At 41.4% G+C, this 13,827-nt stretch overlaps 1 protein-coding gene across 6 annotated transcripts in view; it reads right to left on the bottom strand.

The window, feature by feature from the left end:
* Positions 1–1,080: 1,080 nt before the first annotated feature.
* Positions 1,081–13,827, bottom strand: part of SESN1 (sestrin 1) — a 121,779-nt gene continuing 109,032 nt past the window's right edge. For 2 of the 6 annotated variants that reach the window (XM_034765912.1, XM_034765913.1), the window contains exons 2-10: positions 13,325–13,390; positions 11,312–11,512; positions 10,209–10,391; positions 8,007–8,249; positions 6,647–6,794; positions 4,511–4,623; positions 4,046–4,236; positions 3,602–3,746; positions 1,081–2,257 (exon numbers count right to left, since the gene is read on the bottom strand). In XM_034765912.1, the coding sequence (XP_034621803.1) occupies positions 2,171–2,257; positions 3,602–3,746; positions 4,046–4,236; positions 4,511–4,623; positions 6,647–6,794; positions 8,007–8,249; positions 10,209–10,391; positions 11,312–11,512; positions 13,325–13,390 (1,377 nt within the window). In that variant the 3' untranslated portion in view covers positions 1,081–2,170. The remainder of the gene's footprint in view (positions 2,258–3,601; positions 3,747–4,045; positions 4,237–4,510; positions 4,624–6,646; positions 6,795–8,006; positions 8,250–10,208; positions 10,392–11,311; positions 11,513–13,324; positions 13,391–13,827) is intronic. The other 4 variants (XM_034765914.1, XM_034765917.1, XM_034765915.1 and 1 more) reach the window with 3 other exon arrangements.

Here is a 13,827-nt window from a genome sequence, read left to right as displayed (position 1 = left end):
TCCTATCACTCACCTCCTGTGATCTAGGTCACTGTTTGCAAACCACCAACAGTGGAATATGTAGGGACAGGGACTTAAAGAAAGCTATTTACCTTACAGTAACTAATTCTTTGTGTTGTCCATATATGGCAGTTGGGGTTGCCCTGCCCACTGCACCCTCACTCAGAGGTACAAGGACATTGAGGATATAGGAGCGACAGCCCCCCACCCAACACTGCTGGCCTCTGTTGGCAAAAGGAAGAGTCCAGCTCTCTGAGCACCACTCTAACTCAATTTTTCAGAACAGGAATATCCCCTTTGTCTTTATTGCTGCCTGGAGTTAGATACAGTTAAACAAAACTAAGTTTTAGGAATTGCCCTTTAAAGCCAAGTTCTTACTATATGGTTTTGGAACATCAAAATCCTGTTGAGAGGAAATAGCAGATGCTTCCTGTTAGTTACAATTTTGTGACAGTTTATTAATCTCTCCCCCACACCATTTTAGATAATATTTTAGCTTTTGGGGCTGTAGTATCTAAGCTATTTCTAGAATGTTCCTACTCCACCAAAATGGGCTTTAGTTTTCAACTGAAATCCAAGTAGCATTTAATTAAGCTGTTCACAAATAAGGTTCAGAGGTAGAAATAAATGAAGCAGATTGTTAATGGGATAAATCAGAGAAAAAGCATGTATGTGCAACACCTCTATAATTAATATCAAACCATTTCTTTGGCTAGTAACTGAACTATTTTCTTTTAGTGTCTGGCTCTTTTTCAATAGGTACACACTACAGCAATTGTATATAGATTAAGGCCACAAGGGTCTATCATGATCATCTAGTCTAGGGAGGGAACAAAGAATGGGCTTGAGCAAGCAAGAGAAGGTAGTGCTGACTAAAGATCAAATGTTTACTGGGGTGAGCTTTATATTTTCCCCCCTAAAACTAATCATCACCCCCTTAATCTGACCTACACTGAATAATTAATAGGGAGGTTCTGTCAGCTTCACAAGTTATATAGTAGGTTTGCTCAGCTGTGCCTCTCAACGGTTTTGATCCTTTAGTGAAGTTTAAAGCAGTAAGATGGTGTAAAATAAAGAACAGATAAAAAAGTTGCTATCCTTTATTTAAAAATATCAGTAATACTGACAGATTTCAAAAGCAATTCACACTCATATAAAAGTGTTTCATGTATTCTCTGAAACCAACTGTATATTGAACATTATCATTTTAATGTTTTGATTTACTAAAAAATAGAAGTTTTTCAGCTTAGTTACTTAAGCAGCTGCAACATCATTACTCTGGACTGCCAAACAGTCAGTGTAACATTCCCACACCTTAGCTAGCTCCTAGAAACAAAAAAAATGCAGGACAACAAAGGAATGGGCATCAGTGACAGAAAATGTTCATCCTTAGAAGGCAGATTAAGGGGCAATTCATGTAGTTTTACACTTATCTCAATAGCTTTCAGGAGTGAATTTCCCCATCCCCTCCCTACAGGAAGATCATTGCGCTTTGGATTTCACCAAAGAATTCTGAACACATTGTTCTACAACATGTTTTTCTTTAAGGCGAAACTACAGTAAGAGAAATCTGTTACCTTCAAAACTGTCAGTATGGCCTGAGGAAGATTAGTTCTGATTGTTAAAAAGATGCTAAACAAGGGGGCATGTTTTCTTTAAAACCACACCCAATGTAGGCTCAGAATATAGCAGTGCTCAATTTCACTTATAGCTTAACTGGAACAGCCAGTCTCAGTTCATTCCACCAGCACAAATAGCAGCATCCCGGTTTTCTATAATTATTCTTATGTATCAAAAGCAGGAGTCATCAAGGTGCACTTTTTTTTTTTTTTTTTTTTTTGGCTTCTTATGCTCCAGCTCCCGTTGTATTTAACTTAATACAAGATTTATGTATTTACCATCTGCTGTATTGCCACAAGTTATGATTTCCTATGCTGTCTAAAGCCCAATACTGTGAACAGGCAGCACTTTGACACAATTCTATCCTTTCAACTGCCACACAGTCACTGCTCAGTGGCAACAGCGACATTCCAACAATGAAATAGCTGAAACTAAAGAAGTTATGGCAAAGTCTCTTAATTTCTAGTGACCATTGGTCCTGGTGCTTAGTAGGGTCACGCTATAGGCTGTATCTGCTGAACATTCCATCGTCGTTAGTCAGTCAAAGGTATCAGGTCATATAATGAGTAATAGCTCTCAGAGCATAAAGTAGTTCAGCTTGCATCCGAGCTTCTACAAGAAGCAAATTAACATGAACCTTTAAAAAACAAAAAACAAAAGTAAAGTTACACACACAGATCGCGCTCTCCCTGCCACAGAGCCTGTAGGAGGGGAAAGGTTCCAGCAAATGCTACAGGTGCAGGGCAACTTTTAAACATTTTCAAAGGATCTTAGGGAAGCTAAAGGGCAGGCATGGAGTGGGGTGAGAGAAGCAGGTGGTGTGGTGGGTCTGATACTATCAGACATCACTCTCTTTTGATAAGAGAAGGGCAGATTAAAGGTATGTCTACACTACAAGTAGTGCAGCAGCACAGCTACACCAATGCCACTGTCGTATAGACACTACAGCAACAGAAGGGGTTTTTCCATCGCTGCGGCAAATCCATTTCTCCGAGAGGTGATATCTAGGTTGACAGGATAGTTCTTCCATCAACTTAGCTCTGTCTACGGTTGGGGTTAGGTTGACCTAACTACATCACCCAGGGCATGAAATTATTCACAGTACTGAGCGAGGTAGGGAGGTAGACCCAGGTGTTAGGTGCAGACCAGGCCTATGGCACAGGCATTATAGGCATAGGGCCCCAGATCACAGAGTTACCGTAATACAACAAAATGTAAGCTTTTATTTAAAAAAAAAAAAAAAAAAAGATTTATTGGCTCCATAGTCGTAAACAAAAGCTTGAAGACATCAACTGCGTGTAACTGATGTCTGTGAGCCTGCAGACAGCCTGAAATAGTGCTGGCACCATAAACATCAATGGGTGCTATCCCCAAGATCTGCTGCTTAGGGGAAACACCTCCCAGCACTATCATAAGAGAGAACTTTGTGGCTGGAGAAGGCCACAGGGAACCTGAGTCACATAGCAGCTGGGGTTTATCTGCTTTAGGAATAAGTACTTTTGGGAGGGAGGTGGGGGGCTGCTGCTCCTAGGGCAAAAGCGCCTCCCATAACACTGCCTTCTGGGGCATGGACCATAAAGGATAGGCCACAGGGGGCCCCTTGTCATGATGTACAATGGCCTTGATTTCCTCAACTGGCCCTAGAGAGAAGAGTCTTTGTTAATTAAATTGTGTGTATCGATAAGTAGTTTAGCAACTTATCTATTTCCCTCTACATAACAAGAAAGCTTGCATACTGATCAGCAAATAACTTGCTTTGTCTGTTAGCCAGCATATTTAGTAGACAAGGAAAAGTTATGCTTATTGGAAAGTGTATTCAACAGTATGATATTTATCCAACAGAAGTAAGATCTAAATAATTTCATAACTGAAGCACGATTCTCTGATTATCATAGCATTTAACACTATTATTGTAGCACACTACGGCTACTAGCATTACTACCAAATCTACTGAGCTACTCCGAATACATGCAGACAGTACCTTCTCAGAGTGTTTGAACTGCCTCCAGAAGCTATCATACATTCTTTTTGTGGTTTTTTCAGGAGTGCAAACCACAGTTTTGATGTAAACTTTAAAACTGCGATCCAACAACTGATTAATTTCACCATAGTCATAATCATCGTATCTGTTCAAAAGTGAAAGGAAAATACTTTCATTTTCCTGTCCCACAATCCTAGTATTTCACTTAGAAATTATGTTTCAAACTACTGTACACAATTAGTTATTCCAGCTGTGAACAGAGACTTACTTTCTAGAAATATGCATCTCTCACCCACTTAAGTAGAATCTTGCTCCTGTATTGCTATCATGGCAATGAAATGTATCATTGATAGCATAATAAATGGCTTTCTTTCCATCAGGAAAAAAAATAGTGAGATACTATCAAATCTAATTGTTTTGTATAAGGAAGATGACAGGACCAACCTTATTCCAAACATACAGTGGATATAATTCCAAATTGCACGTCTAAGCATGGAGGTATCCACATCTTTGTGCATGGCCATTGTATTGTATGTCAGATCGTAAGCAATATGAAACTTCTCATCAATCAGCTGCCCCACATCTGGGTAAAGACGATTAACCAAGGAATACCCATGGTCCTCCCAGGAATAGTCCTTAAAATAAAGAAAGCAAAACTGACTACATGTTTCACAAAGACACATTGAAACTCTAGCTCTTCAATTTCCTTTATCAAGTATAATCATTATAACTGTATTGCTCTTGAGATAAAAGTGCTTATTTGTAAAATAAAATAAAAAATAAATCCTCTCGTGTTCTCCAGGCAATAGTTAGAGCTAGTGACGAGTTTTGATGCAAAGTAATTGACACAATTTAACACTCTGATTGTACACATTTTCTGATGCTGGTTACCGATCACTTTTCTATTACCTGAACACGGAATGTAGGCACATGCATTCCATGTCTGGAGAAGTCTTTATACCCATAGCTTGTATCCTCAAAGTGGCGAGATACATCTCTTGTCGGCGCTGATTCCTCATCCTCTGTTAAAGTAAACAGTAGGAGTTTCACAAATTAATCTCAGCATATTCCAGCAAGAAAACAAAAATAGAAGAGCACCTGTGAAGCTATTGTGGATTCTCTCACTCGACAGTACAATATGTCAAGATAACACCTCCCACTCGTCTCCCCCACCCCACAAGAAACAATCCTAATACAGGGAACTCTTGCAAAACTTGGTTACCTAGTAGTAACTGGAGAAGTTAGTAATTTATGATAGAACCCGTGAAAGATATGGCAATTTCCTGCAATATCCTTGGGAGACCGTACTAAATTAAGTTCAAGTATCTTTGGGGTCCATTATATTAAATGAATGATCTATGTATTACTGTGGACCAAGACTGTATGTAACCTCTAAAGGGGGTGATATGTGAGACGGGGAGGTTCAAACAATGTGCCAGACAAGAATGGGCTTTTAGAATAAAAACCATTGAATTATTTTCCTGGGGAATATCTAGGAAGAGGTGAATGCATATTCCCCAACTCCTATTATGAAAAAAAACTAGCCTTTTGAAGCTACGACCTGAGAAGAGGGTCTTTGTCTGCTGATTACCTGTTACTGAAGGCCACCATCAAAGGCCCAAGCTGTATAAAGAAACAGTTGTTCTGCCCAGTCTGGGTTCTAGTTCTAAATCTGAATCAGTTATGAACTTGTAACCACAGGGAAACCCGGTTGTGGGTTTGAAGGACTGACACCTACCACACCCAAGGTTAAGCTGTGGTGATCTCTGATAAGCTTTTTAGTATGCGTGTAGGTTCTTTTACTGTTTTTTCTGTAATGCTTTAATCTTAAGAATAAATGTGCTTATTTAGTAAAAGCTATGTGGTAGCTTGTAGTACAGCTGTTCATAGCCTTCAGAGAGAAAGCAAAGCACAGGCACTGGCCTGTTTAAGCAATCTGGCTTGCTGAGGATATCACAGTGCAGGCAGGGAACAGTGCAGCTTGGAAAAACCCTGGTCAGGAGGGAGAGAGACATGGGTGTCTGCTCAAGAGAGGTGATGGCTGAGGAACCAAGTGCCTAAAGTAGGTGCACTCGAGCGACCACGGAGGGGGAACACGGGTGTAGTTGCCTGAATGGTGATAGCACCCAGTGTACCAGTCCTTTCCAGACATTCAAGAAACTAATCCAAAGAAATTGGCTCCACAGTTTATTCATCCTTTATCCTCTGCTTATCAGAGTTCTTCTCTGGGTAAACAATTAGGAACTGCAGCAGCTGTGGGATAAGCATGGTTTCACTTAAAAAGTGCAGAGATTGTCTGTAAGGTATAACACAACCTCTTTAGACTAATTTGAAAGGTTCTGGATATGTACAGCTCATACAATTGCAAGAGTATGTATCTCTAGAGGCAATTCCTTGAAGGAAAAATCCAACTTCTTTCATATATATATGCAAAATCCACAAGTATCAAACATCTTGCATCTACTTTTTTTTCAGAATTTCATGGGCAGTAAGTGGATTTTTTGGATCAAAAGTTCAAGGAAACAGAGCTCTAGATCTTACAAACCACATTTTAATTTGGAGAGAGTTTCTGTGGAAGAACCCAGAATAACATTAGGCTTGTAGCAGACCTTAAGAACAATCTTGTATTTCCCTGAAAAACAACACACCCCACCTTCAACTCGTGCACATCAGTGTTTAATATTTGCTACTGTAGCTGAGGTAATTAGGTTTTACATTACACTGTAGGAGAGTAATTGAGTAGCATTTTCTTATCTATTGGAGGCAAAATTAAGTTCCGTGTGAAGATATGGAGGCTGTTAGTGGGCATTATGGTATGTTTAAGAGATGCCACACAATTTGGCACCTCCTTGCTTTTAAGGGTTTGTTTAAAAAAAATATATATCACACTTCTCTAACCATAATCCTTTTTAAATTAAGTTTTTGTTTGTGCAATAAAACACAACAAAAATACCACTTTTCAAGTAACTGGTAGATGTTAAAAGTAGGTTGATTTCTCCAACACATTTAGTTAAGTCTAAATAATCACCACTTATGTATTTTTACCTGAACAACACACAGACATGCTTTCTCTCTTCTCTCTCTCAAAACGTGTGGCCATCTCCTCTTGGCTGGCTTCCTCTTCATCTCTGCACTCTTGTAGCTTCTTCATTTTCTCCATAAGTGCTTCAACTTCACAGAAAGATTCTGTAGTCTTAAAATTAAAACACACACACACACACACTTTATTGCTCTATATACTAGAACATGACAGTTGTGATACAAACTGTCAAGCCAAAAGTTTAAAGTTAAAGTTAAAGCTCATACTCCAGCCTTGATTTGCATCTTTTAAAAAAATATATATATTTTCTAGAAAGACCAGAACTCTTCTTATGTAGAGATATACTGATCTAAGAGCTCTAGTCTGATTGTATTAAAGATTTAGTCTCCCACTTTGTAAATAAAATAATAAGTCAAAATAAGTGCATTATGACTCTGGGTACTGTTCAAATCATAAATACAAATTTTATTGGCTCAATATCCATTAAAAAGGAACTCTAAAACAAAAATCCCCCAAGCTACAGCAAATAAAATCCTTATCTTCAATTTTCCCACCTTTGCCCAATCAGTCCTCCACTTCCTCTCTGCCTCACATAGTATGCTTGTTCTTCCAGGGAAAGCCTGGGTAAATAGGTGTCTTGCATTGTGCCCTTATCATCCACAAACCCAGACTCTTCTCAAGATGGCAGGGGGCAGTTCCAGAGTCAAGGAGCCCACACTGAAATGCCCTGCACCACCAGATCTCTTCTGTTTATACCAAGGTCTTCAAGAGTTAACCAGCACCCAAACCTGAAATCATGATCTTTGACTTTTAACTGCAAAGGATAGCCAGCTGAAAAACCAATGCAGATCAGGGAGCAGTAATGGGCAAGACGTACTGCCTAATGTAAAGGCATTCAGAAGATTCTGAATGGTCTGTGGGTGTAGAGTTTGGGTCTCATGTTAAAGGAAGAGGTTTTCATCCTCCAGCAAAGCACAGATGAAAAAAGGAACCTTGGCGACTGTTGCTGTTTGGACATTTAGAAGCTGCAGGGTGACCAACTAAACCCCCAGTTTGCCAACTGGAATGACAAATGGAAGGCAGACACCCTCAACTGAGGGGACAGAGATAACTGCCACTTCTGATAGCTTCCCCCAGATTATCATTTCAGTTTGATCTAAATTGATCTTAAGCCACCTAACCCTCATCCAAGTTCATCCACACTGTGGGTAAATCACTCTATTGTGCCACTAAAGTTGGGTGAAATGGAGATGCAGAACTAGATCTCATCCACCTATTGGATTAATGCAGAAACACCACAGTATGAACTTGTTAAAACTGGAGACTGTTATATGCTCAAACTCCTAGATGGTAACAGATCCTTACTGAAATGCTTCCAGCTGGGCTGACATGAGTTTCATCCACTCCATGGTTGCCATTTGTAATATCACAGATGCAATAGTTACTGACAGAGGGGAGCTTGAAGGTGTGGCCACCCTCACAATGAATTTCTGGGCTGATTCCACAGCCAAATGTGAAAGAAGCAAGTGAATGGTAGTGTGTAAGGAGAACAACTGCGTGGATCAGCTCTGCCAGGGACCAGCTATGCTCTTCTGTCTTCAGAAGTTGCTTTAAAAGAAACACAACACAAGATTTTTTTAAAAAAACTGTATTGGTGGCTCAGAAACTTCATCAACCTAATCAGCCTAGTCCCCCAAACTTTTTAATGCACTTGTCAATGACTTGTTCTCTGGAAAGAAGCCATTCTTCTAGCATTCAAGCTCTCGTTATGTCTTTCCTCAGTCAGCTAGAAGCTGCACAGACAAATGCAGAGCTTACCCTCGAAAAGGGCCAAACAGAGAGTGAGGTAAGGGGTCAAACCAACAAGTTAGGAAGCAACTGGCCACATCCTCATTATATTATTAATTTCAAGAGACTAATACCTCCCTCCTTCCCACACCCCATAATACTGCCATAATTAATCCTTGCATTGCTGGTTTTATTACTGATAAGCCATTGATAGAAGAAGGAAGGGAGCTGTGGTAATGAGGTCACATGGGTAAGCCAAATAGCAGATGACTTTTTGCCAAAAAATAGCATTTGGATCAGTTGAAGTGGCTTCATTTTGCTTTCAGGTTTCCACTAAAGTCGGGCTGGCTGGTTTTTCAATTTCACACCATTAATAAAACAACTCTTCTACTCAAGCCTTCAAGTTTGGCTTGCACAGGCAGAAATTGGACGGTTTTAGCCCATCTCTGCAATCTCGGAAAGCCCCAGGCAGTTCCTGGCGACAGGGCCGGCTCCAGGGTTTTGGCCACCCCAAGCAGCCAAAAACGAACAAACAAACAAACAAGCCGCGATCGCGATCTGCGGCGGCAATTCGGCGGGAGGTCCTTGGCTCCCAGGCGGCGTGAGGGACCATCTGCCGAATTGCCGCCGAATACCTGGACGTGCCGCCCCTCTCCGGAGCCGCCGCCCCAAGCACCTGCTTGAGAAGCTGGTGCCTGGAGCCGGCCCTGCCTGGCGAATAAGCTGCCTAAAGAAAGTCTGGAGGTGAAACAGGGCTCAAGACTCCATCTTCCCCAGTGGCTCCACATGGGAGGAATTATCAGTCACTCACAGGATGCTTTAAACCCCAGCTTCCCTTTCAGACAGGAACAAGTGGGAAGTTCTTAGCCTTTGCAAAGAGTATGCTTCTTCCCCTCCTGCAAGGCCAGCCTCTGCTTCCCCACCTGGCAGATGTTTCTCAGAGAAAGTAACACACTCTTCCTCCTTTCTCTGGTGAGTGAAAAGCAGCAGCAGGAAGAGCTGCTCTAAAACAGCAGCTGTTAGGCAGGGAGGCAGAGAGTGGCTTTAGAAGGAGAGCATTATACTTCAGGTTATTGCTACTATTGTTTTTATATATAAAATTTGCTTTTAAAAAGTTGCTTAAGTGTGAGAGTGTCATGGAATCGGAAGAGAAATATGTACATTTTAGATGCATATACAGTAGACCGGAGTCTCTAGGTTCAAAATACATAGTTTTCAATAATTCAGTTAAAATGTGCTGATCTTCACCTATTCTAATGCCCTAACACCATCTTGAAAATCCTAAGTTCAAGAGAAATGTATAATAATCTTGTTTTAAGAAGGTACGTATCTGAACATGCACCCTCTACTTTTAAGTCTCAAGTTGGATCACTCAGAGCCTCAGCCATTTTAAACATGGGCTCCACACAGCCCCAAGTAGAGCCTACAAAATCAGGTGCTATATGCCAGTGACGTACCATCACATTTTAAGTAACACATGTCCATCCTACTGAGGGTTATATATCAGGGCTGCCAGAGTCACACTGTGGTACATTAACATGCAGTTCTTCCAAAGTACCAGTAGAATTGCTTTCTAAATAAGAACTCTACTCAGTGAGAGGAGACCAGTAATTATTTTGAGTTCATGATATGTCATTTCCATAACGATTACAGTATTTCAGCTACAAAATGTAAATAAAGCCACTAGGAAAAAAATGAGCTTCCTCCTCAGCCCCAAGAAATGTAGACTGCATTTAATGTAGTAAGGATGCGTAAGATGTTGCATAAGAGAAGACTAACCTCAATATGCTCTTTGGTGATAAGCCAGGGCCGATGAGCCAATATTTTATTCAATTCTCCTAAATTTTGCAGTTTGTGAGGTGCATTCTCTAGGCCATTCAGCCATTTGGGGTCTCCTCCAACATGAAGGAAGTCATTAACATGGAGGTTAACTAGATAGGAGCACTGATGTCTTGCTGCAGCCTAGAAGGAAAAAATAAATAATAATGCAAAAGAATCTTTGCAAATTAGCTCGTAGCAATGATGCAAATCATCATTACATGTAAGATTTTGCACTGGTCAAAATCTCTAATTAAAACAACTTATGATTAACATTGTAGCTTGTTTCAATTATTCCTCTTAAGAATATACAACTGAACATCTTTCATTCATATTCACCATAACAGTGTTTTGATTTTGCATCTTTAAAATCTAATCTAAAATTGGCTTGTGGGAAGCTGATTCTAAAGTTCTGTCGGTAAAAGCCAGAAAAACTGGCACTTTTCCAGTAAGGAAGGTGATTACACATGGTTTACTCAAAGAATAACAATTTCCATTGCTAGTTTCGATAAGGCTCAGAGTTTCAAGAAAACTTAAATGGACACAGACTGCTGCATTGGCACAGTGGAGACTACAATCTACACCTGTAACAGTTAATTATGACAATTTTGGAATCTAACATGAAATTTGGTTAGAATCTGAAGATTATGAAATTCTGACAATGATAAAGTTATTTATATAGAGGTGTGCTGGACAAGACACAGATTGTTAAAAGCCTGGCTTAAAAAACAGATTTGAGGTACACAGGAATCTGATGGCAAAATAATCTTCCTATTCATATGACACTAAGATGATCTTTTTTCCTCTTCCCATTCTTTTTGAAAGCATGAGCATTTAGACCGTAAGCACTGATCTCATAAAACTGTATTTAGAAAAGAAAACAAAGATCGTGTTCTATAAAACACAAAATACTTTAGGTAATTACTCCGGCATTTCCCTTAACATACGTTGAAAGGCCTTCCCTCAGCTGAAACAACAAAATGTAGTTAACATCTGTTGTAAAAAGGATTAAAGAAAGTTGCCAAAATGGCTATTTGTGCTTGCTGCTCTGCACTCCAACATACCATTATCCCTATGTAGTGTCGGTAATGAAGAGGCAATGGGCCATCCATCTGCAGTAGATAGTGCTGAGTTTTCAGAAAGCTTCCTAGATACTGCGGGTGGAAAACCATCACTAAGGTGATGTTGTCCAAACGGCCCAAAGTAGCAAAAGAATCTGCAAACAATGTATGCATCTGGGCATCTTCATTTCCCACTTGAAGAATCTGATTGAATTAAAAAGAGGGCTTTAGAAACGGTTTTCCAAAATATAATCAACAAAATTATGATTAAATATTTATATCACATAGTTCTCAGAAGCCCCAATTAGGTTTTGGGGGTCCATTCTGCTAACTGTGAATCTAATGTTTAGTAAGTTTCTTTTGAAATGCTAGTTAAGTATGAGGGTATTGCATGTGACATTTTAAGGTGGAGCCCTGAAATTCAGATTGCATGTAGGTAATAAGAATACGTGTATCTCTGGCAGGGCCAGTTCACACTACTCTCAGAGCATAGCTTAGCCGGTGCGGAAAACAGCAGGAAACACAGCTGAGTGTAGTGAGGGGTAATCATAGTATCTATAAAAGGCGTAAATGTTAGTTAAGAAAAAAAAAAAAGTTAAGTGCTACCTGGGAAACTCAGGATTAAGACTTCAAACTTCTCAGAAAACTGACCACAGTCACATCAATAAATCCTCTTGTTACACCAGTCTCTCCTGCCAATCCATTCATGGAGCAGCACTGAAAGAGCTCTATCACATGCTCTTTGAGCTGAAGGAATGATACCAGTTCTCCAAATGAACAGAAGTTTAAGAGCTCATAAGAAAAATAACAACCATCACCAGAACTAAGGGATAGAGCAGGGGTGACAAACTACGGCCCGCCAGCCGTTTTAATCCAGCCCTCAAGCTCTGGCTGGGGAGCAGGGTCTGGGGCTTACCCTGCTCCGGCGTTCCAGCTGAGGAGCAGGGTTGGGGGCCACTCCAAGCGGCTCACAGAAGCAGCGGCATGGCCTCCCTCCGGCTCCTACACGTAGGGGCAGCCAGGGGGCTCCGCTCTGCATGCTGCCCAAGCGCCAGCCCCGCAGCTCCCACTGACCAAGAACCGCAGGGGCGGTGCCTGCAGATGGGGTAGCATGAAGAGCCACCTAGCTGTGCCTCCGCGTAGGGACATGCTGCTGCTTCTGGGAGCTGCTTGAGGTAAGTGCCGCCCGGAGCCTGCACCCCTTCCGGACCCCAACCCCCTGCCACAGCCCTGATCCCCCTTCCCGCACTCCAAACCCCTCGATCCCAGCCCAGAGCACCCTCCTGCACCCCAAACCTCTCATCCCCAACCCCATCCCAGAGTCCGCACCCCCAGCCAGAGCCTGCACCCCTTCCCGCATGCCAACCTCCTGCCCCAGCCCTGATCCCCCTCCTATCCTCCAAACCCTTCGGTGCCAGCCCGGAGCACCCTCCTACACCCTAAACTCATCATCCGCAGCCCCACCCCAAAGCCCGCACCCCCAGATGAAGCCCTCACTGCCCCCCCTCACTGGAGGCCCCTCCCGCACCCTGAACTCCTCATTTCTGGCCCCAAAGAGCCCACACCCCAAACCAGAGCCTTCACCCCCTCCTGCACCCCAATTCCAATTTTGTGAGCATTCATGGCCGGTCATACAACTTCTATTTCCAGATGTGGCCCTCAGGTCAAAAAGTTTGCCCACCCCTGGGATAGAGGCTCCTTTGTGGACCAGTAAGAGGAGCCAGCCCACATTTGAATACTGCATATGGGACAGGGCAAGTTATTATCACTACAAAAAACAACTCTGCTTTTCTTTTGTAAAATATGGTTGTGTAAAAGTGCCATGAAATTCCAGAATTCCACATGGCCATTACTGCTTTCTAGTTTAGCAGAACCATTGCCAGTCAGATGCTGATTTATTATGATCAACAGTGTGCAAAATATTTTGCAGATCAACAGCTGTTCTAAAACCATGTGGGTCCTACATGACTTTACCTTAAAAGCATACAGCTCACTGTGTACTTGCAAACAACATACCTCCTTCTCTGGGATGAATCTGCTTGGTCCATGTCCCAGCGGTCTAGGAATTCTAATTCCAAGTTCCTAGAAAAGAGAATTACACCATCTCAGTTTTCAGCTATAAACAATTCAGCTGTGGCTTCAAGGAAGAAAAAAATTCACCAAACAAACAGAGCTGAGCTTGTTTTAGTGGTACACTCTGTACTCATGCAGTTATTTTTCTACTCATGCTTCATAACTAACCATACTTGTTTACGGTATATCATACTGCTCTGGTTAAAAACAATAAAACCTGCTTCACTGAAAACCTTAATTTTGCATAAAATACTTGGCAGAGTGTCCAGAACAATTTGTTCAGTACACAGCAGCCAGTCATGTGATATGTCACTGATGCAAAATGAGATTGATGCACGTCTGCACATCTGCAGTAAACCAACATACCAATCTCTGTGCATCTGTCAGGAAATGAAACAGCTGTAACCTTAACTCAATTGTTTTTTTCAACCTTAGTGATGTGTGTG

The sequence above is a fragment of the Trachemys scripta genome, chromosome 3, assembly GCF_013100865.1.
Source record: "Trachemys scripta elegans isolate TJP31775 chromosome 3, CAS_Tse_1.0, whole genome shotgun sequence".
NCBI classification, from domain to species: Eukaryota; Metazoa; Chordata; order Testudines; family Emydidae; genus Trachemys; species Trachemys scripta.
Note: the sequence above shows the minus strand (reverse complement) of the source record. Positions and strands in the feature narration are given on the sequence as shown.